We start from the raw sequence: 24,486 nt of genomic DNA on the forward strand, positions 1-24,486 counted from the left end.
GTAGTCTGTCGGGGCGGCAGTGACGGGGGGGCTTCGCTTTATGCCGTCGCCTCATCATCTGTAAGGGGGAACAATAAACAGCGTCTGATGAAAGCAAGTGTCTGTTTTGGTGGGGGGGATCTGCCATCCGAAACCGACCGGCTCTGTCTGCGTGAAATAGGGAATGAACGACGAGACAGCATCGGACAGCTGGAAGAGAAACTCCGGGTGCTCCAGGTAAAGCTAAGCTAACAGCTCCCCCGGTCAGACCACCGCACTCCTCCTCCAGTAACAAACAAGACGAGAAGGCTGGCTTTTAGTAGGGTTTCAGAAACAGAGTTGTAAACACGAGCTGCTAGCATTTTGTTTCCTGACAGCTACATGTTGCAAAACTGTGACGCCAGAATGACGGCATCGGGGCTTCTGCAGACTTTGGTCACATCCGTTATGTTTTACTCCTTTTCCACACTGTGTTCAGACTCTCCGATAATAAAGTGGCTACACTCACACTGAAAACTTTTGTAAGCTTCCCCTTTCCCATAGAAAGTGACTATTAATGAATAATTAGATCAGCGATGGCTGTATTGATCTACAGCACGTGCATTAAACAGGAAATCTCCTCTAAAGAAAGTTTTGTTTTGTTTGTTTGGTCTAAGTCTCTCCATGTTTGAGGACCTGAGCTCCATAGAGCTTATCTAGTTGTAACACTGAATTATTCATTATTAAAGCACATTACTGTGGACAGTTTGCACTTGAAGGCTTGAGAAAGAAATGTCTGTGTAGCTTCTCAGTCGTCCAGGTCATCTTAATCTAAGGACCTTGGAAAGAAAAGGGACTGGACTTCTTTGAGTTTCTTGAAGATGTTTTACCTCTCATCTGAGAAGCTACCTCAGTTCTAAAACCAAATGCTGGAAAGTCCTAGATTGTAAGCAACTGTTGATCATGTGCCTCATCACATGGGCCAAGATGTGAAACAGGGTGCTGGTCATTATCAGCAGAGGTTTCGGGTGAACCCATTGTGAGACATTGCTTCACCCTATTATGTGAGTTACATGGGAAGAGATCGCAAAACTACACTATAGGTAGCAGAGAGTTCAAAAATGGTGCTTCACAGTGGAAATAAATGGCTTCTTTCATTTATTTTGTCCAAAATGTGAATATTGACATCCTTGAAAGAGTGACCTTTGACCTTTAGATGCAGATGTACAGCTGAGTCTTGTCTTGTCGAGGTGGCTCTTCTGTGTTGTGCCGTGCATTTATGAAGTGGCTGTTTGGTTTCTCCAGTGAGAATGAAGCACAACTTTGCACAGATGTTTTATGATCATTTTTGCAGCCATATATTTTTACACAGATCAGACTTTGAAATCATTGCATTTTTCTTCTTTTTACTTCATTTTTTATTCAACTCTTCTGTCAACATTATTTGATATTTCTGTCGACTTTCGGGGAAATTAAAATCTCATTTAATTGGTGAATATAAGCATAGATATATGTAACTGTAATTGTTTCTGTAACTCTAATGTGTCCAAGTTCTGTTTGAACCAGTGTTTTGTTTTACATTTGAAGACAGAGAATTCAAAATATATAGAAAAAGTATCAAAAATATAGTTCCCCGTAATATTTAGTGAGATTTTTACTCTCTTTGAATAGTTTTTGTTTTAATTTTTGAGTGAATAAAAAACTAGTGATTAAAAAATAAAATAAATATAGATATGAAAATGAAAATAAATAAGAAATAAAGTAAAACTGTGAAGTTACACACAGTATATTAAACCCTATATACAATTATTTTTCTTGTTTGCATGAAAAGGTGTTTCTGGAGAGTTTTGTCTCATGCGAGGTTTTTCTCTTATGTAGTATTGAGCAAATGCTGGCTGTGAATCCCGGAAAGACGCCCATCAGTCTGCTGCAGGAGTATGGAACGCGGATAGGCAAGACCCCAGTGTATGACCTGCTGAAGGCCGAGGGACAGGCCCACCAGCCCAACTTCACGTTCCGCGTCTCCGTCGGAGAGATCAGCTGCACCGGCCAGGGGCCCAGCAAGAAGGCAGCCAAGCACAAAGCAGCTGAGGCTGCTCTGAAGATGCTAAAGGGAGGCCTCGGAGGTCCTGCCGGAGTTGGTATTGGAGTAGACGGGTTTATTGGGGTTGATGTGTCTACTGATGCAGATGGGTCAGTTTAATTTTTATTTATTTTCTTATAAAACAACCTCATTACAGTTAAAATTATTTAAAAATGTTTATCCATCCAGCTTAGTCTGCTTTAAACATCTAATAAGCAGGCCGGCCTGAATGTTATGAAGAGCATTTCAACACTTAACAAGAGTAAGATAGAGCGCTGTGGTTTCATTGTTTCCTTTTTTTTTTTCTCAACCTCTGTGTAGTGCCCAATCAGAGATGAAGACCACAGGCACTTCACAGCAGTCTGAATGCAACCCTGTAGGGGCTCTGCAGGTAAACGCAGACAGCTACCAAGGTTTCATTTTGCTCTCATTATTTCTGCGGCTTGTAAATTTTCCAACTTTTGGTTTCCTTTTTACTTTGTTCTGTCAGGAGCTGGTGGTGCAGAAAGGATGGCGTTTGCCAGAGTACACAGTCACTCAAGAGTCTGGTCCAGCACATCGCAAAGAGTTCACCATGACCTGCAGAGTGGAGAGATTTGTAGAAATCGGTACGTTGCTTTGTTTCAATCTCTCAGCCTGCGTGCGCGTGTGTATGTGTGTGCCATGTTTACATATCTTTGTGGGGACAAAACGCCTGACCCACGAGTTTGCGGGCATTTTTGAGGCTCAAAATGTGGTGTTAGTGTCAGGGTTACAGTTAGGGTTAGGCATTCAATTTTAATGGTTAAGGTAAGCTGCTAGGAAAAGCATTGTGTCAATTAGATGTCCCCACAAAGACATGAAAACACAATTTTGTGTGTGTAAGTGTGTTCACTAATGAAATATTATTGATAGAAAACAGCTTAATAAAACTGAGCAAAATCATATATCTATTGTTACACCTTCCACACTGGTCAACTAAGTTGTGACTTTCCTTGACTTACTCTCTTAAAGCATGAAAACTTAAGAGATATCAAGCACATCCTTTGGTTTCTGATGCAATCTCCTCTTCCTCTCCAGGAAGTGGTACATCTAAGAAGCTAGCCAAGAGAAACGCAGCAGCTAAGATGTTGTCACGCATACACGATGTCCCCGTAGATATGAGGACCAGCAATGATCCTGATGCCGAAGATGATACATTTACTGTGGTGGGAATCAAACACTGTTACACTGACTGACAAATGTTCATTAAGCATCATTAGAGGGATTAGAGTTTAGCTCACTTCTACGTAGTAACAAAATATTTTTGTAAATGTTAATTTTCTGTATTTCCTGATGCATTATTAATTTAGCATAACCTCTGATTCATATGTTGTTACTCTTCTGTCTCATGATTATTGCACGTAATGACAATGTCCATTAATTCCTGCATGCACAGAACATAGGCAGCAGAGCGGAGTCGGGTAAAAGTAAAGGCTTCAGCTGCACGTGGGATTCTCTGCGTAACTCTGCCGGTGAGAAGATCCTCCAACTCCGCAGCCATCCTCTGGGCATGCCCTCTGATTCCAACTTCTGCTCTTTGCTCAGCGAACTGTCTCTGGAGCAGCGCTTTGATGTCAGCTACCTGGACCTTGGTGAGTTCACAGACCGCACCTGTCACACTTCTCTCTTGCGTTCTCGTTAAAAGGAGGATGGTATACAAAGCGCCTGCTGACAGGAAGAGCTGCATTTTTGTTAGTATCTGTTAAATATGGTAATTCAGTGGAGCTTTCACTGCGCTGCTTACGATCTGTTAGGTTGTGAAAGCCTCTTACTGTTTCACATCTGGTTCGCACCATCTGCACGCACTTGCAGAGGATACAGGGTAGATTTTGATGTCGTGCCCAGAAAAAAAAGGCAAGCTGTGTTGCGGTCGTTATTACTGTCACCAGATATTGAGGAAGTAGCCTGCAGCTGCTTGTTATCTTGGTTTTATGTAGAACCATTTTTTTTTAATGTGGACAGTTTCAATTCAATTCAACTTTATTGATATAGCGCCAAATCACAAGGCGCTTAAAGCTCTTCACCGAAACAACAGTTTAACGTAGCAGATTTACATTAATGAATCGAATTATTGGCATTTGTTTGTTATCTCTGCTCGACTTATTTGTGTAATTAGCACACATTTTCTTTCTTTTTTTTAGTATTAAAACCTGTCACGGTCATTATTTTATCCTCTGCAAACTATTTGATCTATGAAATCGTGACAAAAGTGTTAGTTTTTCTTAAAATACGCAGTAGATGAGGGTAGTTATTACTATATTCTAATGTATGTTTTAGTTACAGTAGTTTTGATCATATTATTATTATGCCTGTATATAATAACGGTACATTGACTTAGATGTACAGTATTAATAACAATGTTAACTGTTAAATCTTTCATTCTGAAGTGCACCACACATATGTTATTATTTAAAAAGTAGCAGTAATCCTGTAAGTATCTATTTTATAATAAAAATGAAACTCATGATTTTGTATTTTGTTCCTTCTGTTCTCAGAGGAGCGCAGTCTCAGCGGCCTGTGTCAGTGTCTCGTGGAGCTCTCCACGCAGCCAATCACCGTGTGTCATGGCTTCGCCCCAAACGTAGACGGTGCCCGAGCCAACGCAGCCCACAATGCACTGCAGTACCTCAAAATCATGGCAGGAGGGAAATGACGAGCGTGTCAGCCCCCCCTCCCTCACAGACTTGAACTCACCACTACAAAATGCCATCATAAATTTCTACTTTGGATGACGGAGGCACTTTTGTGATGAACTCAAATAACATGAATTACCTCAAATTTAGAAATGAAGACTCTTTATGCCCCGAGATTTTTTAAAAGTCCTATTGATGATGCCAATGAAGATTTAGTTGCCCCCCCCCCAAAAAAAACCTCACTTGACATTTACAATATTTATCACTAATTATGTATTTTTACTTTTTTATATCACCCTAGTTGTTTTCATCTGAATTTATAAATGGTGCTATCGTGGTAAACTCAACGTTGCAAATAACTTGAGATAAAATTCTGATGCCGTGAAACGACCAGGGCGTGAAAGGGGTCTGAAGAAAATGGAGTGGAGTCATCCGTTCACTGCTGCTTTGTTAAATCCCTGTTTTCATGCACGGATCTAAAAAGAGCCCAGACTTGAAGAAAAATTAAGAAAAAGAGACTGCTGAGTTATTGTCATAGGACAATCATCTTGAAGATTAAGCATTTTACACACAAGTGTTAAAAAATGTTGGTTTTAGTATGAAAATAGTCCCCCTGTTACATGCTAGTTCTTTGTTTGGGTCGGTTAGATTAGCTTTATATGATTTAATGTTTAATAAACACATTATTTGTGGCTTCACCTTTTGTCGCCCTCTCTCTGAAACAGTCAATTCAGTTCAATTCAATTAAATTTTATTTATATAGCGCCAAATCACAACAAAAGTCGCCTCAAGGCGCTTCATAGATACAGAGAAAAACCCAACAATCATATGACCCCCTATGAGCAGCACTTTGGCGACAGTGGGAAGGAAAAACTCCCTTTTAACAGGAAGAAACCTCCGGCAGAACCAGGCTCAGGGAGGGGCGGGGCCATCTGCTGCAACCGGTTGGGGTGAGAGACCACAGTCCACTTATATTATTGTGCGGCCTTTACAATAGACCCCCCCACCCCTCCCCCATATGTTCTAATTGGTCAGTTGAACCGACACAGTGGTATCTGAAATCCCAGTGTCTTGATAATGTTTTTAATTTTCTGGGCTTTTTAAGGTAACTTTGGTGTTAAATCAGGGAGTTGAAGATGGTTTTATTTAATGAAATGTTTCACGTTGCTGTTTCCATGGAAATAAAAGCATGTCACTGGGTCTTCAGAGGGGTAAAATAGTTTTACTGTCAGATTCAGCAAAGGCAGCTTCCCATTTACTGATGATGTGTCAAACTAGCCTCCGTGCTGGCATTACATCAGTCCGTTACGTAGTGACATAGATTAGTCTGTTATGTTTCAGAACGACTACTTTTGCCGTGTAAGCAAACCTTTTTTTTAACTTTCCAAACAGTTTGCACACAAAGCTAAGCAACCTCCAAAACACTGTTAGAAGCTCTCACATTTAAAACCCCCAAATTAAAGCTGACTGTCTGCTGCGCTGTGCTCTGAATGTTTGGCTGTTTTCTAAATAACATTAATAATTTGGAAACTCCGTTATGAATTGCCCTCACGTAGTTTCATGATGTGTCACAGTCTAATTTCTTTTCTTTTTCACACTTTACGTTAAGTTTGCAAATTCATTTCTGTTGAGATAAAGACACAGCTATGTGTTGGCAGAAAAAGGAAGCGGTACAGTGAGATTTATAATAAATGTTTGTTCTTCTCAACATTAAACTCACTCTCGTGTGTTAAGCTTTCAATATCACAGACCAGACAAAGCCATCATGTCATGCGGACTTCCAAAAGTATTCAAACAATCCCCTTGTTTTTCTGTTGATGTGACTGATAAGTTTCCACATAAAAGCTGATGACTGGCTTCCAGAGTATTCTCTGTAACTGCCCGTTGTGTCACTTCACCTTGCCTTACTGTAGCTGTTAGTTGGTAAAATGCTGTGAAGTCATTTAATAAAATAATTTTTTGCACTACTAAAGAAAACATCTGTCGCTCAATGCAGGATGGACACGTCTGTGTAGTTTTATTCACACTGACATTGAGTTCAAGGTGCATGAAACTGATGGTGATGCTGACATTAAACTTGTGACGCTCCTCTGCTGTGATACAAAAACAATAAATGGAAGTAAAACGTTAGCTCCACAGGAATAATCTTTGAAATGCAGCCTTTCACCTGTATTATGACTAGATTGCCATTTAAATAAAAGATTTTCCACTGTCTACTTATTAAGAATACAATAATCTTTGTTAAATATGAGCACGATGGAAAAACTTAATACTTTGTTCAAAAATATTCTCACTGAAAAAAACCTCTAAAGTCGTGACATGAGCAAGTCTTACAGTACGATGATTTTATTTTGATAGGAAGTGCTTGGCAGAGTTTCACAAACTCAGGCACTGCCGTACATGCTGTTTGCATGAGCGGTCTGTCATCTGCTGTGTCTGTCTGATGAGGAGCTAACTTCTTCGTCCGCATAGCCGCTGCTGTCCGACTGCATGCTGTCACCGCGGACCACTTCACCTATACGAGGGAGCAAACGCAGTCAGACATGTTCTCCAAACTCTGGGAAGTGCAGCACAAGTGCAGCAGCACACTGACCTAAATAGGCACAGAAACACACCTGCAGAGCTACTTGTGTACACATCTGTCAAGCTCTCATCTGATGCTGAATTCATATTCATGCTCAAACATACACACACCAGCCACTTTAGCAGGTACGACCAGTCATTAACACGTTTATCTAATCGACTAATCACATGGCTGCAAGTCAGGCATGTTCAGACATGATCAAGGTGACCTAGTGAAGTTCAAACTGGGAATCAGAATGGGAAAGAAAGGTGATTTAGATTAAGTGATATCTGGCGTGGTTGTTGGTGCCAGATGGGCTGCTCTTTGCGTTTCTAAGGTTTACAGAGAATGGTGCAAAAAAGAGACAATAAACAGTGAGCAGCAATTATCTGGGTGAAAAATTCCTTGTGGATGTCAGAGGAGAATGGCCTTGCAGAAGAGCATCTCGGAACACACAACACATCGGACATTGAAGCATTGAACCTTCCTATGGTGTGGTCAGATTCTGATGTAAACAACACGAAAGCACGGATCCTGCCTTGCATCAGTGGTTTAGACCTGTGGTGGTGTAATGGTGTGGGTGATATTTTCACTTCACTTACCTATTTTTATTTTTCACTTTGGCCCCCTTAGTATGAACTAAGCATTGTTTGCTCCTGACAATCCTTTTATAACGCCAACGTACCCATCTACTGATGGCTGCTTCCACCACCACGTCACAAAGCTCAAATCACTGTGAGTTCGCTGTACTGAAATGACCTCCACACACACCTGATCTCAGTGCAACACAGCATTTTGGGATGTGCTTGAATGGGAGATTCCCATCACAGATGTGCGCAGTACTGTCATTTCAATATAGACAAAAAGTCTGAGGCAGGCTTTCAGCACCTTACTGAATCTGTGAAGAATTACGGCAGTTCTCAAGACAAAAAGGGGTCCAACCCACCATGAGTAATTTAATTCAATTCAATTCAATTTTATTTATATAGCGCCAAATCACAACAAAAGTCGCCTCAAGGCGCTTCATAGATACAGAGAAAAACCCAACAATCATATGACCCCGTATGAGCAAGCACTTTGGCGACAGTGGGAAGGAAAAACTCCCTTTTAACAGGAAGAAACCTCCAGCAGAACCAGGCTCAGGGAGGGGCGGGGCCATCTGCTGCGACCAGTGTTGGGAAGGTTACTTTTAAAATGTATTCCATTACAGATTACAGAATACATGCCCCAAAATGTATTCTGTAACGTATTCCGTTACGTTACTCAATGAGAGTAACGTATTCTGAATACACAATACTTTGCAGCACGGACTACACTGCCTATGATGCTACATTCTTTAGAGCTATACCTGTAGCATTCTGCCTATTAGCTTAGCACAACAACAACAAAAAATTCTCTCTCACCCAGGAAACACGCAGAGAGAGAGCGTCACCCTGTAACCATGGCAACCGTAACGCTGCCACCTGGAACAGAACGTAGCTGTCAAACAAAACCCAAACAGTCCTGACCCGCCACAATATGAAACAGGGAAGTACCGCCGTGTAATCCATTTATTTCAACAAAGTAACTGTATTCTAAATACCACCTTTTTAAATGGTAACTGTAACGGAATACAGTTACTCATATTTTGTATTTTAAATACGTAACGGCGGTACATGTATTCCGTTACTCCCCAACACTGGCTGCGACCGGTTGGGGTGAGAGAAGGAAGACAGGACAGGAGTAGTGTATATTTTTATACCTGGGTTTGCCTGAATTACTCAGTTCCTCATTTGACCTCAATACAAGACCTCCAGTAAGCTCAAAGTTTATTCACATGTAGCTGAGCAGTGTTACATGGCAACACCCTTTGACTTCACACATTTTAACTGTTATAACTGTGTGCATCTTTTTTTTTTTTTGTCAGCGAGTTTATGACCACTGCTAACTGCAAACAGCTATTTTAAAACTGTGACAAGTCAAATTCCCATAAACTGTGTTCACAAAATAAAAGTCAAGTTCCTCAAATGAGATGTGAGCACACAGGGTACCTTTGTATTGATGTTTTTTTGAAAATGGTGAGGTTGTAGTTCTTGGAGTTTCTGACTGTCCCAAGTCTTCCTCTCCTGCACTATGCACCTAAAAAGACAAGGGGAATGCCTGCTTAGTAACTGTTTAAAAATAATTTCATGAACAATTACACACAGCACGAGCTGAAGACGTCATTGCAACATAGATGTCTATCACTATACAGTGTTTGAAGCCGAATATAAGAGCCTCTTTTGTATCATTTGGTTAGATTTTCAATACTTCTGATAAATAATATTGTTATTTGGCCTGTTTTTTTTTACATAACAAACAATAATCAATGATCAAAATCCTTTTGAAAGAGAAAAAATGTAAGCACAAGACATATTCCTAATGCAGGCTATATTCTGGGTTAAAGTGAGCAACACAAAACACCCACGTATTATGAATCATAAATGGCTCATAGCCCATACCAAACATTATCAGAGGAAAGAACATATGGAATATTTGAAGGTGAGATTGCTTTTGAGTAATAATTTGATCATTTTGTTATATCTATTTATACCCTTTTCATCATGTTCTAGTATGATTATGATGACTTGAGCCTGTTTGGAAAATGTTTCCTGAATCAGTTTATGATGAACTCAGTTTGCTTTCGTTTAATGAAAGTCAGCAAAACATCATTAAACTCTTTTCAAATGGTAGTGCTGAGATAACAAGCAACATGAAGCCTATAGTAAAACTACTGTACCTCTTCCAGCTCAAAGGAATTAACCTGCTGAAGGTTACTGGAGAGCTTGCCCAGGCTCTGATGCATCAGAGGATTCAGAAACTGTCCTTGCTTCTCAGAAGGAGACTTTTTCTCTCCATAGAAATCATGCGAAGCATGACTGGAATCTGATGTTTTCGAAGAAGAGGATGGCACATCATCGCCTTCCCAGCCAGTCACAGTTATGCAGTAATGAGTGTAGCTACCGCTGGGTTCCGAGACAGGAAGTGATCTAGATGCGTCCCCCCGCGTGGCCTCACCTGAAGAGCCAACATCGTCTGTGTGTGAATTCAGGTTAGACTTTGTCACGGAGGCTTGTAGACTGAATTTGTGTGATACAGAACAGGATTTATCTGTGCTTTCTCTCTCTGAGGGAGTCAAACTTTCCGGACTGTGTGTCCTTTGACTGCAAAAAGGCGCCCGGTGTACACTCTCAACTATCTGGGGGCAAATTAAATCGTATGTAACCTTGGCAACAGGCTTTAGTTCCGCTGTCCTTTTGTTACTTTGTGTCAAACATGAGTCTGGCTCTGGCTGACATGGAAATGATTCAGAGTGGGTTTCTATGACAGTTTCTTCTGATAATGATGATGCTACAGATGTTCTTACACCCTGAGTCATGGAGTCATTTTCACCAGAGTCAACATCCTTTGGCTGTTTATTATCATCCATCATTTCCGTTTCACAGGTTTTATTTCTGTCCTCGAGAATCTCCATGTCCGTCGTTGACTGTTGAGTTTCCAGCCCATTTTCACCGTCTGTGATCTGGTTAACATCCATAGCTGAATTATTGCTATTACATTCCTCCAAATCCAGCTTCTTGTTAACTCCACTCTTGTTTTTCCACACTATATCCACAACTTCTGGCAGGCTGGATCTTTTCCTGGGTGAAGGCTGTGGAGAGGTGGAGTCAGACCCCCGGGGAGAGCCCGTGTAGAGACACATCTTATTGACAGTGTCCTTCAGCCTCTCTACTGGAGAGCGTGGCTCACTTCGAATGCTGCTTCTGAACCGTTCGATCCTCTGCACAGGGGAAGAGAAGGTGAACTCCGGTGTGGACAGTTTCTGGAGAGGAGTGCGGGACACGTGGGAGTACAGGGAATAGAAAGCGTTGGCCATCGCTGTCAGCACTTGAACCTGTCTGAAACGACCTATGGGAATCAAGAGACTTATATAAATGGATATAATTTACCTTATCACAGATCAAATAATTATATACAGATTACAGCTACAGAAGTCAAAGCAAGCTAACCAACAGAAGAACTACAACTAGATAGTCTTACTAGCAAGAGAGAGGCTGGGGTCTTCTTCTCTTATCCGCCTTATTTGTGAATCCAAGAAGAGTCGGAAGTTGATGCCCCGAGCCTGAGAAGGAAAGGTAAAGAAACGAGGAGGGATGCGCACAGTCACCTGTGGCTCCTCACAGCCAAAACCCAGCTCATACAAAGTCTCCTCTGCATCCTCTGAACACAACTCGAGGACATCTGATATACTAGTGTGAGAAAAAGGAGAGAAAATGTTGTATTACAGCTAATGTAATCATCAAAGCGTCAAAGATTCAACCACTATAGTGAATAATATGTTAGAAATGGTGTATACCATGTCATCTGAAAACCATTTTTGAAAATTTGGCGAATAATAAATCCTTTAAAAGACTCACGTTGATGTACTTTTCCAGGTTGAGGCAGAGAAGCAGCTGGAAGTTACGCTGTGGCCCAAGTTCATCGATGGCAAACATAGTCCTTGACGAGGTGTGCTGAACATAAGACGTGTCAGATGTTAGACTGCATCCAACCTGCATGTTAAAGCCTTTATTTGTGCGTGATCTGTTTATCTGACGTGTGGAAGAGTTGGTGACTGACCTGGTGAGCCTGCTCTTTTGTCTGATGGACGGCTGTCGTGTCAAGCTTCTTGGTCACCACACAGTGAAACAAAATTATAAATAAATAACATTAGATCATTTATTTACGTTTCTCTAATACTGATTTTGTAAAATTATAAAGTCACACAGCAACCTTTGTATATTACAAGTAAATAATTAAATGAGAAATGCCTTTAATATAGTGTAAAGATCCCCTATGCTATATGCCAATGACTACCAGTTCTTTACCAAATATTTGTTGTTTTCCTGTTTTACTGCTACTGCCATAACTACATGCTTATATGCTGACTACTCACCCAGGCTCAGGTTTAACATCTCCACCTTCTACCACAGAAGCTGAAACAAAGAAGGCACGTTAAAATAAATTACAACACTTCTGGGTTCGACAGTTTCCCCAGGCACAACACCACAGGGTTGCTCAAGGAAGAAATTCACTTATCAGGAAAGACAAAACGCTACAGAGGATATAAAGTTGTAGATATGTTTCTATGATGTGAGTAAATGTAGAAAATCCCCTTCGGCGCTACTCTTCCTTCATTTAATGCAATGCTTCCTGCAAAGGGACAATCAAGATGTCTAACAAGCAACAACACCAACCTGTCTCAAATTAATAACTTCTGTTAATTAATGGCTGTGTAAATGAAGGATGAGCTTTCTTTGTTTGACAGCTTAAACCTTTAATAACTTTGTACTTTGAACACTGTGTGATTTCAGTTTTGTTTAACAATATTTCAGTAAGAGACGTGGAAAATGTGTGAGAATTATCTGTTTAATATTAGAAGGAATTTTGTTAGGTAAACAATTTCAGCTGCGTATAAACACAAGTTTCTTATCAGTCAATCGCATATAAGCAACTCAATAAATTTAGGCATGTGGACATGGTGAAAACAACCTGCTGAAGTTCAAACTGAGCAGAATGGGGATGATTTACGTGACTTTGAATGTAACATGGTTGTTGGGGCCGGACGAGCCTCCACAGTTTCCACATCTCAATCCAATAATAGCAACTTTGGGTTTTAGTGAAACAGAAGATTTGTATCGTAGATTTACAGCCAACAAATCTGTAGCAACTGTTGAAAAACTGCTGAAAAAAAATGGGCCAAAATATCTGAAGAATGTTTCAGACCTCTTGTTCAGTCTATGCAACAAGTCTTAAAACCTGTGACCTTTGCTTACAATCCACTAAGCTTATTGTTCCAGAGTCCGAATATCCGCTAGGTGGTTATTAATGTTGTTGCTTAACCCCTACAATAACAATCATATAACAGTTTTTTCATATATGATCTCCATGTGATCCATAAGAATCTGTATATGTGTAAAGTTGTATTTTGTGCCCATTCATGACATAACATAAGAGTTATAAACAAAATATCTTTCAAGCTTTCTCAAAAAACTTCCTCGTGGCACTGCACAACACTGGGTGTGTCACCGACATATAAACTGTTCAGTCTAATTTGAACATAAACAAAGATTTAAAAACATCAGGATGCACAGTCAAGTTTCCTATAGTAATATATTCTGCTCTATTATTAGTCTTTTACAAGGGTAAGCATGTATTACGTCATTTGTACAGAGAACACATGAAGGTTCGTTTAAGTGCTTGACTAATCTTCAGATGAATATGAGAAAAGTAGTGGTTATGGCTACGCCTTCAGGAAATTAATGCAAAACTATTCTCAAGAAATATCTGGGGTTGTCATTATCTGCAGTTTCCTTTTTCCTTTAACAGGAATGAATACGTAAGATGTGAAGACAAACACTCAGTCTGATTTAGAGTAAGAGTTAGCAGAGAGAGCAAGGGGCAGGACCTTTGACATCTCCAGTCAATCAATGTGAATTATCCAGAAACACGCCTTTGCTATTCTCACACTGACTCAGTGGCACATCGCACACTCTTTGTACTAGGGAGCTGACACAGAGAGCTAACCCCAGGCAAAAATCTATGTAATTCCTAAAATTCCTTTAGGATAACACTAAGGCTACGTCCACACGTACACGGGTATTTTTGAAAACGGAGATTTTCCGTTTTCGTTTTAAAAAATAATCCCGTCCACACATAAAGGCAGAAATGAAGGAAAACGCTGCTAGGAACATGCCAAAGCAACAGGTGGCGATATATTCCTAACCGTGCAGAAATGTTGGCCAATCAGAAGTCTAGAAGCCTCAGTGGGAAATAGTAAACAAAGCTAGGGCATAGAAGCAGAACCGAGTTGTATGTGTGGAGGGACAGTAACTGTGTGTGTATATGTAAGCATTTAAACACTGCAGAGACAATTAACAGTAACAGTATTGTAGAAATTCATTTCACCGAAACAATAACGTGGCGCACAGTGTGACGTCAAAAAATGCGCACACCTTTGACGCTGCGTTTTCTCAGTTTTCTCCGTTTTTCTCGTCCACACGTAAATGCAAAAACTGAGTTTTCAAAAAATCTCCACCCTGGCTGGAGTTTTTAAAAATCTCCGTTTTCAGTGACCAAAAACGCCGTTTACGTGTTGACGAAAGGTGCAAACGCATAGAAAAATCGGCGTTTTCAAAAATACCCGGGTACGTGTGGACATAGCCTAAGTATGCATGCAGTCATGTATATTTGTCTGCCCATGCATGAACATATACAGCGTATGCTTACCATCTGCTCCAAGACCCAGGTCATCAGCAAAGTTACCGGCTTGGAGCACAGACTCTGAAGACAAGAAAGTCACAGATATGAATAATTAGATGAGAAATATAAATTAAAAAATGTAATGTAGACTTCCTCCACGTACATTATTATGAATGTAGCAAATATGAGAAACTCGTATTTTACCTCACCATTTCGTTTTCGTGCAAATTAAAACTTAAAATCTTCTACTGCATCTCCAAAGAAGTAACAAATTCTACTTTTTACTCCAACACAATCTTTTGACAGCTTTAGTTCCTTATCGTACTATGACACACAAAACATCCGTCTATTTGTTGTCCTGCAAACATGTACGTAATTAGGAGCTGAGCAACCAAAATTGACACACAGGTTTATCTTTGGCCTCTGAAGGTTCTTATCTGTATCAGCTATTATGGCATCATCAGGCTAAAATCACAGAACAAACAATGCTGTTGCATGTACTAGTTAAACATAATATACTCCTTGAGGTTCGGTAATTCATTTGAATGAAAAACAGCTCAAATTAGGAACACTGACAACATGTCTGTGCAGGTTCTCAGTCATCCAGGTCATCGTAGTCTAAGGAGCTTGCAAAGAAAAGCGTCTGGACTTCTTTAAGTTGCTTAAAGACGTTTCACCTCTCATCCGAGAAGCTTCTTCAGTTCTAAGGTCAAATAGTAGAGAGTCCCAGATTTAAACCCAGTGGGAGTTTCCCCCGAAAGAGGGACAAAGGACCCCCTGATGATCCTCTACCTAATCACATGAGCCAAGGTGTGAAAACGGGTGTGGGTCACAATCAGCCAGGGTTTCGGGTGAGCTCATTGTGAAACCTGGCCCCACCTTATCATGTCATTTCCTGAGGTCAGATGGCCAATGTGGAGAGATTGGAGAGAGACCAAACAGCCACTTCACAAGCGCATGGCACAACATAGAAGAGCCACCTCCACGGGACAAGACTCAGCAGTCCATCTGCATCTAAAGGACAAAGGTCACTCTTTCGAGGATGCCAACGTTCACATTTTGGACAGAGAGGACAGATGGTTTGAAAGAGGAGTGAAAGAAGCCATTTATGTCCACTGTGAGCGACCATCTTTGAACAGAGGCGGTCGTTTACGACACCAACTGTCTGCCATCTATAATCAAGTTTTGAGTTCCCTTCCCAGACGCCTTAACGCCCACTCACATCCTGGGCCATCTGACCTCAGGAATTCGCATGATAGGTTGGGGCCAGGTTTCACAATGAGCTCACCTGAAGCCCTGGCTGATTGTGACCCACACCCGTTTTCACACCTTGGCTCATGTGATTAGGTAGAGGATCATCAGGGGGTCCTTTGTCCCTCTTTGGGGGGATACTCCCACTAGGTTTAAATCTGGGACTCTCCACCATTTGACCTTAGAACTGAAGAAGCTTCTCGGATGAGAGGTGAAACGTCTTCAAGCAACTTGCAGAAGTCCAAACGCTTTTCTTTTCAAGCTCCTTAGAACACTGACAACAGAAACTTTTGATAACATAACATCAGAATCTGAAACCCTGATAAAAGTATCAGTATGCAGTATTATGAAAAGTACTACTGCATGCCAATATATTTTAAAGATGAGGTTTGTTTCAGCTCCTACTCACCAAAACTCAGCTGACCGCTGTTCTCTGAGCAGGCATCTGACCTGTAAAATATTCCAATATTTAAAACATGAACACACCCCCTGTGAGATCCAATCAGTGTCATGCTTTTATCAAACGAGTGATTAAGTTTGCATAGATAGCTTCATCTGCAGCACGATACTGCCGGAGCTTGTGAGAGCTGCTTCTTAATCAATCTGTCAGCTTCCTCTTGTAGATGTAATAACGCCTTCAAACTAGTCTGGTTATTCTCTCCTATTTCTTTTACTGTACTCTTTTCTGGTGTTACAGGCCATTTCAGTGAAAACGCAGACTATGCAAACTCATTGACCACTTCCTTCTTGATAACTGACGTAATGTGAACTAACCTGTCTGTGTTCCTTGCAGCAGTTTGATGAAAAAAAAGGGAAATGATTATTTCCTCCTAGCTATATCATTTTCTCTCCCATAAGGAAATATTACAAAGAGTGAAGCAGCAGAAGTTAGTTGTGAGGTTTAGTTTGTATGTGATGAAAAATTCTTACGCCTGAAGACATCTATGTGTTGATAACCTGGCCACATATTTTATCATACTCAGTAACAGGTACCTTCTGTGACACTTAACACTGGTTGATCTTCTGCAAACAAGTGTTCCTGAGACAGCAAAAGGTCAGTTCGGAGCACTGGTTTTAGTTTTAAAGTTCAATGTAAAATTATTTTTTTCCAATGGAACAATAATAAGTCATCATCAAAGTTGACTTTGGTGAAAAACAATACTGCGGCTGCCTTGCTGCAGCATCTTCCTGGAACACCTGACTTCAGAGAGTTTCCACTTGCTACGCGCCGCTCTTTGTTAACCAGTTTCCAGTGACTGACAACTTGTCCTTCAGTGCTCAAAATATCATCTTACAAGAAAAACAAGCAGTAAAACAAGTTGACTTACCCACAACTGAGAAGCCAGTTCTCAATCTTTCCTGCAAGGCATCCTGTGGAAATCGCACTTAAGATTATGACTGATCCCCACTGAAGGAACACATGCATTGTGCTATTATTAACTGACAGTTAGCCGCTTGTTGTCATGTATATCCTGTTATGTACTCGTGTTATTTTTGCTATTGGTCACAACAAATATATTTTTTAACCCACTATTTATTCTTTACCCAATAAACAGGGTATCCAGCTACTTATGTATCTTCAAGTTCAGCTGATCACTTGATGTATGCACCATGGAGGACGATCCCTCCCACGTTCCAGAATCTGCTCTTACCATCAGAGAACACATCATCGTCCGCTATGGAGGCAGATGGGAACGGGCACAGAGGCCCTTCAGGGTCTTCCAAAGTGACCCGCTGACGGCTGCTGTTGATCCATGCTCGCCGCCTCACTGTGGAGGACGAGCTCTCCATCGCTTCAGTTCACAGGACAGCCGGGGGACATGGCTCTGTCAAAGCTGCCAAGGTGCAACAAAAGAGCCGGGGATGAAATGTTGAAGCAGCAACACAGTGTTAGGCTTTAATGTTTACTTTAGGAGAATGAACACCTTTTTACTCTAAAGTCAATTGTATTCAGGATTTTCAGTGATATTTCCCTTCTCATTAAAATTGAGCCATTTTTGCATAGGGATATGAACAGCCGCTTGCTTATCAGTAGTGTTTCTAAGACATCTGTGCATAGATTATACTTGATATTGCAGTAAAAATGAGGTTACACGCAAATCAATCTAGCTATGACATTAAGTTCAGAGACTATACTGCTTAAGGCTCATCAAAGTCAGACAAACAGTTCAGGTGAAATATTGTACCTCCAGGACAGCTGGAGACCAGATAACAGACACAATATAAAACATATAGAGATAAATATTCATTAAAAATTGGCATGTTATGGTTAAATGCTCATAAAGTGAATTTAGCAGTGCGAACAACATATAAACACAGATAATAGAAAAAGGTCGATTCTAGTTGCCTTCAGTATGACTGACTAACAGTTCAGTCTAAATCCCTTCAAAGTAAAAGCAGTTATTATTAATTAAAAGTCGTAATTTACTTTAATGTGTAAGGGAAACCAAGTGTAGTTTAGATAAATTTATCGATGAGATGGAAACCATTATAATTAAGAATTATTATTTACTTACTTGATAATACAGCTTACAGGAGCCGTATGTTGGATGTATGTTCTCGATAATAAGACGGAGTAAGATTTTCTCCATTCAGCTACAGCGAAGCGTCTACATGCTGCCTTAGAGCTCAATCAATGCTGACAACCGAAAAGCAGCCTTACCTTCATCGGCGCAGGTTTCAGTTCTGTATCAGAAGCGTTCTTTGTCTCGTTTCCTGTATGTGGCGACTTAAATACGAGCAACTTCATCTGCAATCTTTACAAAACACTTAAACCTGCATCCAGCAGGCTCCCGTTTATCAACGACCGCTCGACGATTCTGGTGTATTTCCTTTCGAAAGCAGTCAGTTATAAGTCGGGCTGAATATGCGCGGATCTTGGCGGTGAAGCGGTTTGAGAAGCCTTTGTAGGAAGTAACTTTGCATCTCGTCTGAAATACCAAAGTTTTATCAGCGTGGGATGCAGCTGCTGCACATCCTGCAGAAACAAAAACACAGACAAGTCTGTGGAAATGTCAGAGGCAACGCTGATAGTGCGACACGAGTGATTTGAATGCAAATCATATGACAGGCAAATAGTGCGTGTTTTTTTTTTTTGCACCTCTCCTGTGATATTTGAATTTTACAAAACAAATAAATATTATTTTTGCGTCCAGTGGCCCACAATCATTTTCTTCAGTCGTTTTACTGTGAGGTGTGTAGTTGTTCTCAATGCAGCTGGGAAACTACTTAAAAATGAGTCGCTGAAAATCATAAATATCTCATTTTAAAAAAACATGAAAAAAAGAAAGAAAAAGCAGATTTGCTCTATCTTAGTGTACCATTAAGACAGTGTAGCCTTGCTAATGCCATGGGAGTACAGAGGCCATTTGTAGCCATCACTCCAACATCCCAGTGCAGTGTGCCACTTAATGCCAGTTTGACATTTTAGCATATTTTTTGCACTGACTAACACATGTGATGTATCCTTACAAATTTGACTATAGTGACAATCTCTAACTATAGGGCCCATCCTCCTGACGGGTCTGATTCATCTAATCATTATGCCCAGGTCTTCTACCAGAGGCCTGGGAGTGTGAAGGTCCTGCACATTATGTTAGATACTCTGGGACTGCACTCCTCTGTACAGGGATGCTCATATATATATTAGAAGGAGCTGACATCAGAAATCCTACCAGTGGCTAGAAAAAGATGACTTACAGGACAGCACAGAGGCTCTGATCATGGCAGCACATGAACAGGCCCTAAGCACCATAAAGGACAGGACTCTACCACAGCTGACAGAACCCAAACTGCCGACTGTGCAACGGCGCCCCAGAGACTATCCAACACATAGTAACAGGATGCAAGACACACGCTTGGACTGCATACCCTGAGAGATACAACCAAGCGGCTGGGATAGTGTACAGGAACATCTGTGTTGCATATGGAGTTCCAGACCAACAAGCAGCTGCGGGTCAACCGACCAGACATAGTGATGACTGTGGTAATACCAGTAGACAGCAACATTGGGAAGGAGCACGAGGAGACAGAGAACTACCAGAAGCTGAAGGAACAACTGGAGCAGATGTGGAGGAAAAGTCCACAGTAATCGTGGTGGTAAGAGGAGCTGTAAGAAGCTGTAACCCTGCAGGTTCCTCGCACAACATCAGAGGTCTCTTGTCAGAAGAGGGCAGTCCTGGGATTTAGTGTATTCAGAAATCAGGACTATCCATGCAGTAAAGTACAAAAAAATGGGAAAAAAAGTGTCATTTAATGAAGCCGGTAAAGATACAAATGAGTTGAACTCAGTTCTGCCCAGTATTTATTTAATTTTATTATAACCTTAAAATGAATTGCCCACCCCTGATTTAGGCTATTTATTAATCAACATTTGTCACCTGATTAATAAATAACATTTTTTATTTGATTATTCTTACTTTTTAATAATCACCTACACGTAAAAAGCTGTAAAAGTCATGTTTTAAATAAATGTTAACATTTTCCACTATGGTGCATATCTAGTATTTTCCTTTAAATATTCACAAAAAATCACTTAATGTAGAAACTGTGTTAATTAAAAAAAAACTGTGCCATTGAAACGCAGGAGCAATGGTTTCTGAAAATAACTGTGGGTCCACATTTACAAGTTTTTCAGATATTTTGCATGTAGGCTGTAGTTTTATTTATCTGTTGTAAGGACAGTACTGTATTTTATGAAATGCTGTAGTGACGTCACTTTCTGGGCTAATACTGGACAAAAAGCTGATGTTATAATTGTCTGCATAGTAAAGTATATGATGAAAAGCCTCGCTTTAACGGTGTCATATCACTGCATTTATTTCCAGACTACCTGAATGCTTCAGTTAGTGCTGCTAGATCAGTTCAGAGTGTGGTGGTGTCATGCATGCATCAATGTGTGGCGGTAGAAGTATTCATGTCTGCGTCTAATTGAAGAAGTGTCAGTGATGGAGTTCACACAGAGGTGGGTGGCTGCAGGACTGGCCTGGGGATGGGCTCCACCCTCTCTCTCCTGTTTACACGGGCACATGTGCTGCCGTATTGACAGCCCCCTCACGAATCCTAATAATACAAGCCCTCCCACAGGCGAGCCATTTTCTCCTCCCCGCGCGGTTCATAGCCAGTGTGTGCGTGTGATGGGGGAATCTTCACCGCCACCCTGGCCAACTCCTCCCGCCTCCTTGCCGTTTCCCGACCCACCGGGCGCCACCAGGGAGTGGCCAGTGGCCACGGAGGCAAGACTTAAATACCCATGCGGCCTTCCTCCTTCCCCACCTCCGTTTTCAAACCAAGACACGAGCCTTAATGTCTCAGATGGACAACGCAGGCTCAAGTGTCTGACCGAATAAAGGCGATCGCCCATATTCCGAGAACTGTTTACTCATGGCGTCTTTTAAGCGGAAAAAGATAACCAAACGTCAATCATACTCAGGGGTACAACCTACAGTGCTTGGTTCCGCCCAGTCTTCTGCCTCTAGCCCAATTACATTGGCCGACTGATACTCGTTGGCAGAAACGCCCTTCTCCATTGGAGAAAAGAAGCGATTGCTCAAAAGTAGCTCTTAAAAGGGTATGCTTCTTTTATTCACGAGAACAGTGCGATAGTGCAGCGAACAGGGGGTGAGTTAAATTTTAATATGACAAAACGCCCATTGTTGAATATATGGTTACCTATTTCGACTGGGAGATTTTTCCACTCGTATTCTTGTATTTTTGATATAAGATAAATACTTTCTACCGAAGAACATTGTACTAAGAACTAAAAGGGATAATAATTAGGTCATAGATGTTTGAATTAAACGTAACTGCAATTGGACTTGAGCTGTATAGGGGAGCTACTTTCATTTAATGACTTCCTCGTCAATACTTTCTCTGATAAGCCTGTTAAAAACCTGTACCGCGTGTTCTCCCCGACGTGGGCAGGCTGCCGCGTTCCTAAATCGAACGCACTCACCGTTCTCCTTCAAAGAAGGGGGGGGGCGTCAAGTTAGTGTGAAGTTGTGAAAAGTTGTGAAGCAGAAAAAAGAGCAGCGAAACTCCTCCCGTCTTCAAATTATGAGCAGTAAGTGAACTTTTTAAACTCACTGGCATGTTGTGGACGAACCGATAACTGAACAGTAAGGAGTAGAGTGGAAGTACGTTGTTTTCGATGTGTTCCGTGTCGTAAATGTGGCGTGTGCCGATAACTGCCGAGTTGTTTTTTTAAAAAAGTGACCAACTAAGGTTACAAACCCGCTAATTTTTAAATACACGACTAACAACAATTAACCAACTGGTCACCTGTAACTTTACTTTTGGACTTGAATTAATAGGTAAGCAGACAGTGTCACTTAACTCTGTGCAACTGATGTGAGCTCACAGCTAGTTGTACTTACAGCGGTGGCTGAAAACATTTCGTTCACTTCAGCTCATACTTTACTTGTGAGTTCACGTTAGCTTAGCATGTAGCTGGCCCTGTGAGCGCTTAGATTTTCTTGCACTTCTTGTCTGAATCGCCCCACAGCGGCCCCGAAAAACACCCTTTTTATTATGTGTTCGTGGCCTGTGCTGTTCCGTGTGTTCCGGCCTTTTTATTACACGCAGTAGTAAGTTTCGATGTGTGATGTTTTTTTTCTTGTGAAGTGCTTTAAGGAGATGTACTCTTACAAAAACTCTTCTTCCGCAGATCAGCAGCAGGGTGAAATGGCCGCTGTGGAGAGCGGTGGAGGCTTCAGTCAAAAGCGAAACGCAAATTCACAAGTAGGTTACGGGACACATCCACTGGAGATACTGCCAGACTGAACTCATGTGCACTTCCCATCTGTTCGATCGCTTCTATGGCTCGTTTGTGTCGGGGTCTGTGAGGGTTGTTGATTTTCTCCCCAGAGCACATGTTACCGGGGTGGGGAATGGGCAGGTAAAAGTCGCCCACACGGGGTGTTCCCGTTAAACCCCTGCACTTCGTGTGTATTTCGCTCGGCCCATTTGGCTGGCCTTGGAGGGGGTGGCTAGCGGAGTGAGTCAGTTTATAGGGCAAACTAAAAGTGTGGGAGGGAGATGGGTGGGTTTGGGGGGAGGGGAAGCCAAGCCCGCCGCAACTCCACAAAAATGTGGTCCCTCCCATACCCCCTGCCCACACCCCCTCACCTTACTCTCTTTGATGCCCACTCCCCTGGAAAGGGCAAGAAAGTGGGTTAATTTTATTAATGAAGTTCTTGTTAGTAGTGGAGTGTGTATTTCTGACATTTTTAAATTAATCTACCACATCACTAGCATTTTTTTTAAATCAGAAAATTAATTTGGAAAATAATTTTTAATAGACATTTTAAACCATTTAATCTTGTATCGTAAATGCTTTGAATCATGTGCAAGGAAGGAAAAAATAAACTCTAAAAATTCACTCTGTAATTTGTAATTTTCTGATTCAAAGTGGGACAATATTTACATTTTACTGTGTTACTGGGCTTTCCAAACCAGGCTACACTTCCTCTTGTTTAGGGGATGCCACAGCGAAATATCCACCACCATCTCTAACATCCTCATCCTCTACCAACCCTCTGTATGTCCTCCTTCACTAAATCCATGAAGTCTTCTCTGTGGTCTTCCTCTTTTCCTCCTGCCTGGCAGCTCAGTCTTCAGCATCCTTTTCCAATATATCAATTTTTCCTCATCTGTGCATGTCCACCATCTTGGGCTCGCCTCGCTAACGTTCTCTCTCACTCCACCTGACTTTCCCCCAATATTATTTCTAAACCCATCCCTACTCGTCACGGATGATCTGATATCCTCGTGTCGGTGTTGTTCCCACATCAATATAATAAATGTTGTTCCAGGTTCAACATTGCAAGTGACCAATCACATTGTTGTGACGTCCCCCTTTTGTGCCTGTAAAAATACAGCCTTAAAAAAAATCTACTACACTTGCAACAAGAGAAACCGCTTCTGTCCGCCAATCCAGGAACTTGAATTCTTTGCATTTCAGGATACTTTCCTTTAATAAATGGTAAGCATTATACATATTGTCCTTACAGAGGCGGTTTCTCTTCTCGCAAGTGAAGTAGATTTTTGGAAGGCGTTTGGTTTTTTTTCGAGGTCGCGGATGACATCAGCAGAAGGTGATTGGTCACTTGCAATGTTGAACCTGGAACAACATTATTTATGATGACGAGGGAACAACACCAACACGAGGATATCAGATCGTCCTACTGGTCACACCCAATGAAACTTGAAAGCTGCGTGCATACTAGAAGTGATTCGCAGTGTCCGGATGACTAGAAACCACAGGAAGTGGATGATATTCCACGGGTTCAGGTGACTATGAGCGAAATAACCGCAAGCAATAGGAAGTGGCTGGGACCTGAGGTAATCCACGGACAAGACTACAAGTGAAAGTAGAGAATGCAACTGATTGGCAAATGACCTGATGGTAAATGCGTTAGAGAGTTACCTAGGCAACAGAAGCGTGGAATGTCCACAAGCGACCAGCCGCCCGCTTTAAAGCAGCGACACACAATTGACTTCCAGTGTGTATGCAGCTCTGCCTTCTTCTGCCTTTGAGTTAGTGGCACCATCTTCACTCTTGCTGCCATCCTTCTGTCACAAACCAGCCCAGACACTCATCTCCACCTGCTCCACCCTGCCTGCACTCTCTTCTTCACCTAAACTTTATTATGTATTCTTTCAATCACATGCAAGTATCCAGCTTTACTTGAACATCCTGATATTTTGGCAGCTGTTAC

General features: G+C 41.4%; 3 protein-coding genes across 7 annotated transcripts in view; 2 read left to right on the forward strand and 1 right to left on the reverse strand.

Moving 5' to 3' along the window:
* Nucleotides 1-6,909, forward strand: tarbp2 (TAR (HIV) RNA binding protein 2). Its single transcript, XM_087841052.1, has 7 exons — nt 1-216; nt 1,837-2,151; nt 2,363-2,432; nt 2,532-2,649; nt 3,101-3,228; nt 3,459-3,654; nt 4,558-6,909. The coding sequence occupies exons 1-7, from the start codon at nt 164-166 to the stop codon at nt 4,713-4,715; spliced, it is 1,038 nt and encodes a 345-aa protein (XP_087697178.1). The 5' UTR covers nt 1-163; the 3' UTR covers nt 4,716-6,909.
* tespa1 (thymocyte expressed, positive selection associated 1) lies at nt 6,501-21,938 on the reverse strand. Of its 2 annotated transcripts, XM_087841050.1 has the most exons (13): nt 21,854-21,938; nt 18,286-18,772; nt 17,422-17,604; nt 17,098-17,140; nt 16,179-16,219; nt 14,546-14,599; nt 12,213-12,252; nt 11,897-11,944; nt 11,695-11,790; nt 11,318-11,526; nt 10,017-11,185; nt 9,289-9,376; nt 6,501-7,210 (listed from the first exon to the last, which is right to left on the reverse strand). In XM_087841050.1, exons 3-13 carry the CDS (start codon nt 17,558-17,560, stop codon nt 7,119-7,121), a joined length of 2,019 nt encoding a protein of 672 aa, XP_087697176.1. In that variant the 5' UTR covers nt 17,561-17,604; nt 18,286-18,772; nt 21,854-21,938; the 3' UTR covers nt 6,501-7,118. The 2 variants fall into 2 exon arrangements, with proteins under 2 accessions (XP_087697176.1, XP_087697177.1); XM_087841051.1 differs by lacking the exons at nt 18,286-18,772; nt 21,854-21,938 and having other exon boundaries at nt 17,422-17,731.
* The window catches only part of sp1 (sp1 transcription factor), a 10,287-nt gene continuing 7,537 nt past the window's right edge, over nt 21,737-24,486 (forward strand). The window contains exons 1-2 of one of the 4 annotated variants that reach the window (XM_087841045.1): nt 21,737-21,830; nt 22,434-22,507. In XM_087841045.1, coding sequence (XP_087697171.1) covers nt 21,824-21,830; nt 22,434-22,507 — 81 coding nt within the window. In that variant the 5' untranslated portion in view covers nt 21,737-21,823. The other 3 variants (XM_087841049.1, XM_087841048.1, XM_087841047.1) reach the window with 3 other exon arrangements.

The sequence above is a fragment of the Neolamprologus brichardi genome, chromosome 5 (assembly GCF_056152115.1).
Source record: "Neolamprologus brichardi isolate AB-2024 chromosome 5, ASM5615211v1, whole genome shotgun sequence".
Classification (NCBI taxonomy): Eukaryota; Metazoa; Chordata; class Actinopteri; order Cichliformes; family Cichlidae; genus Neolamprologus; species Neolamprologus brichardi.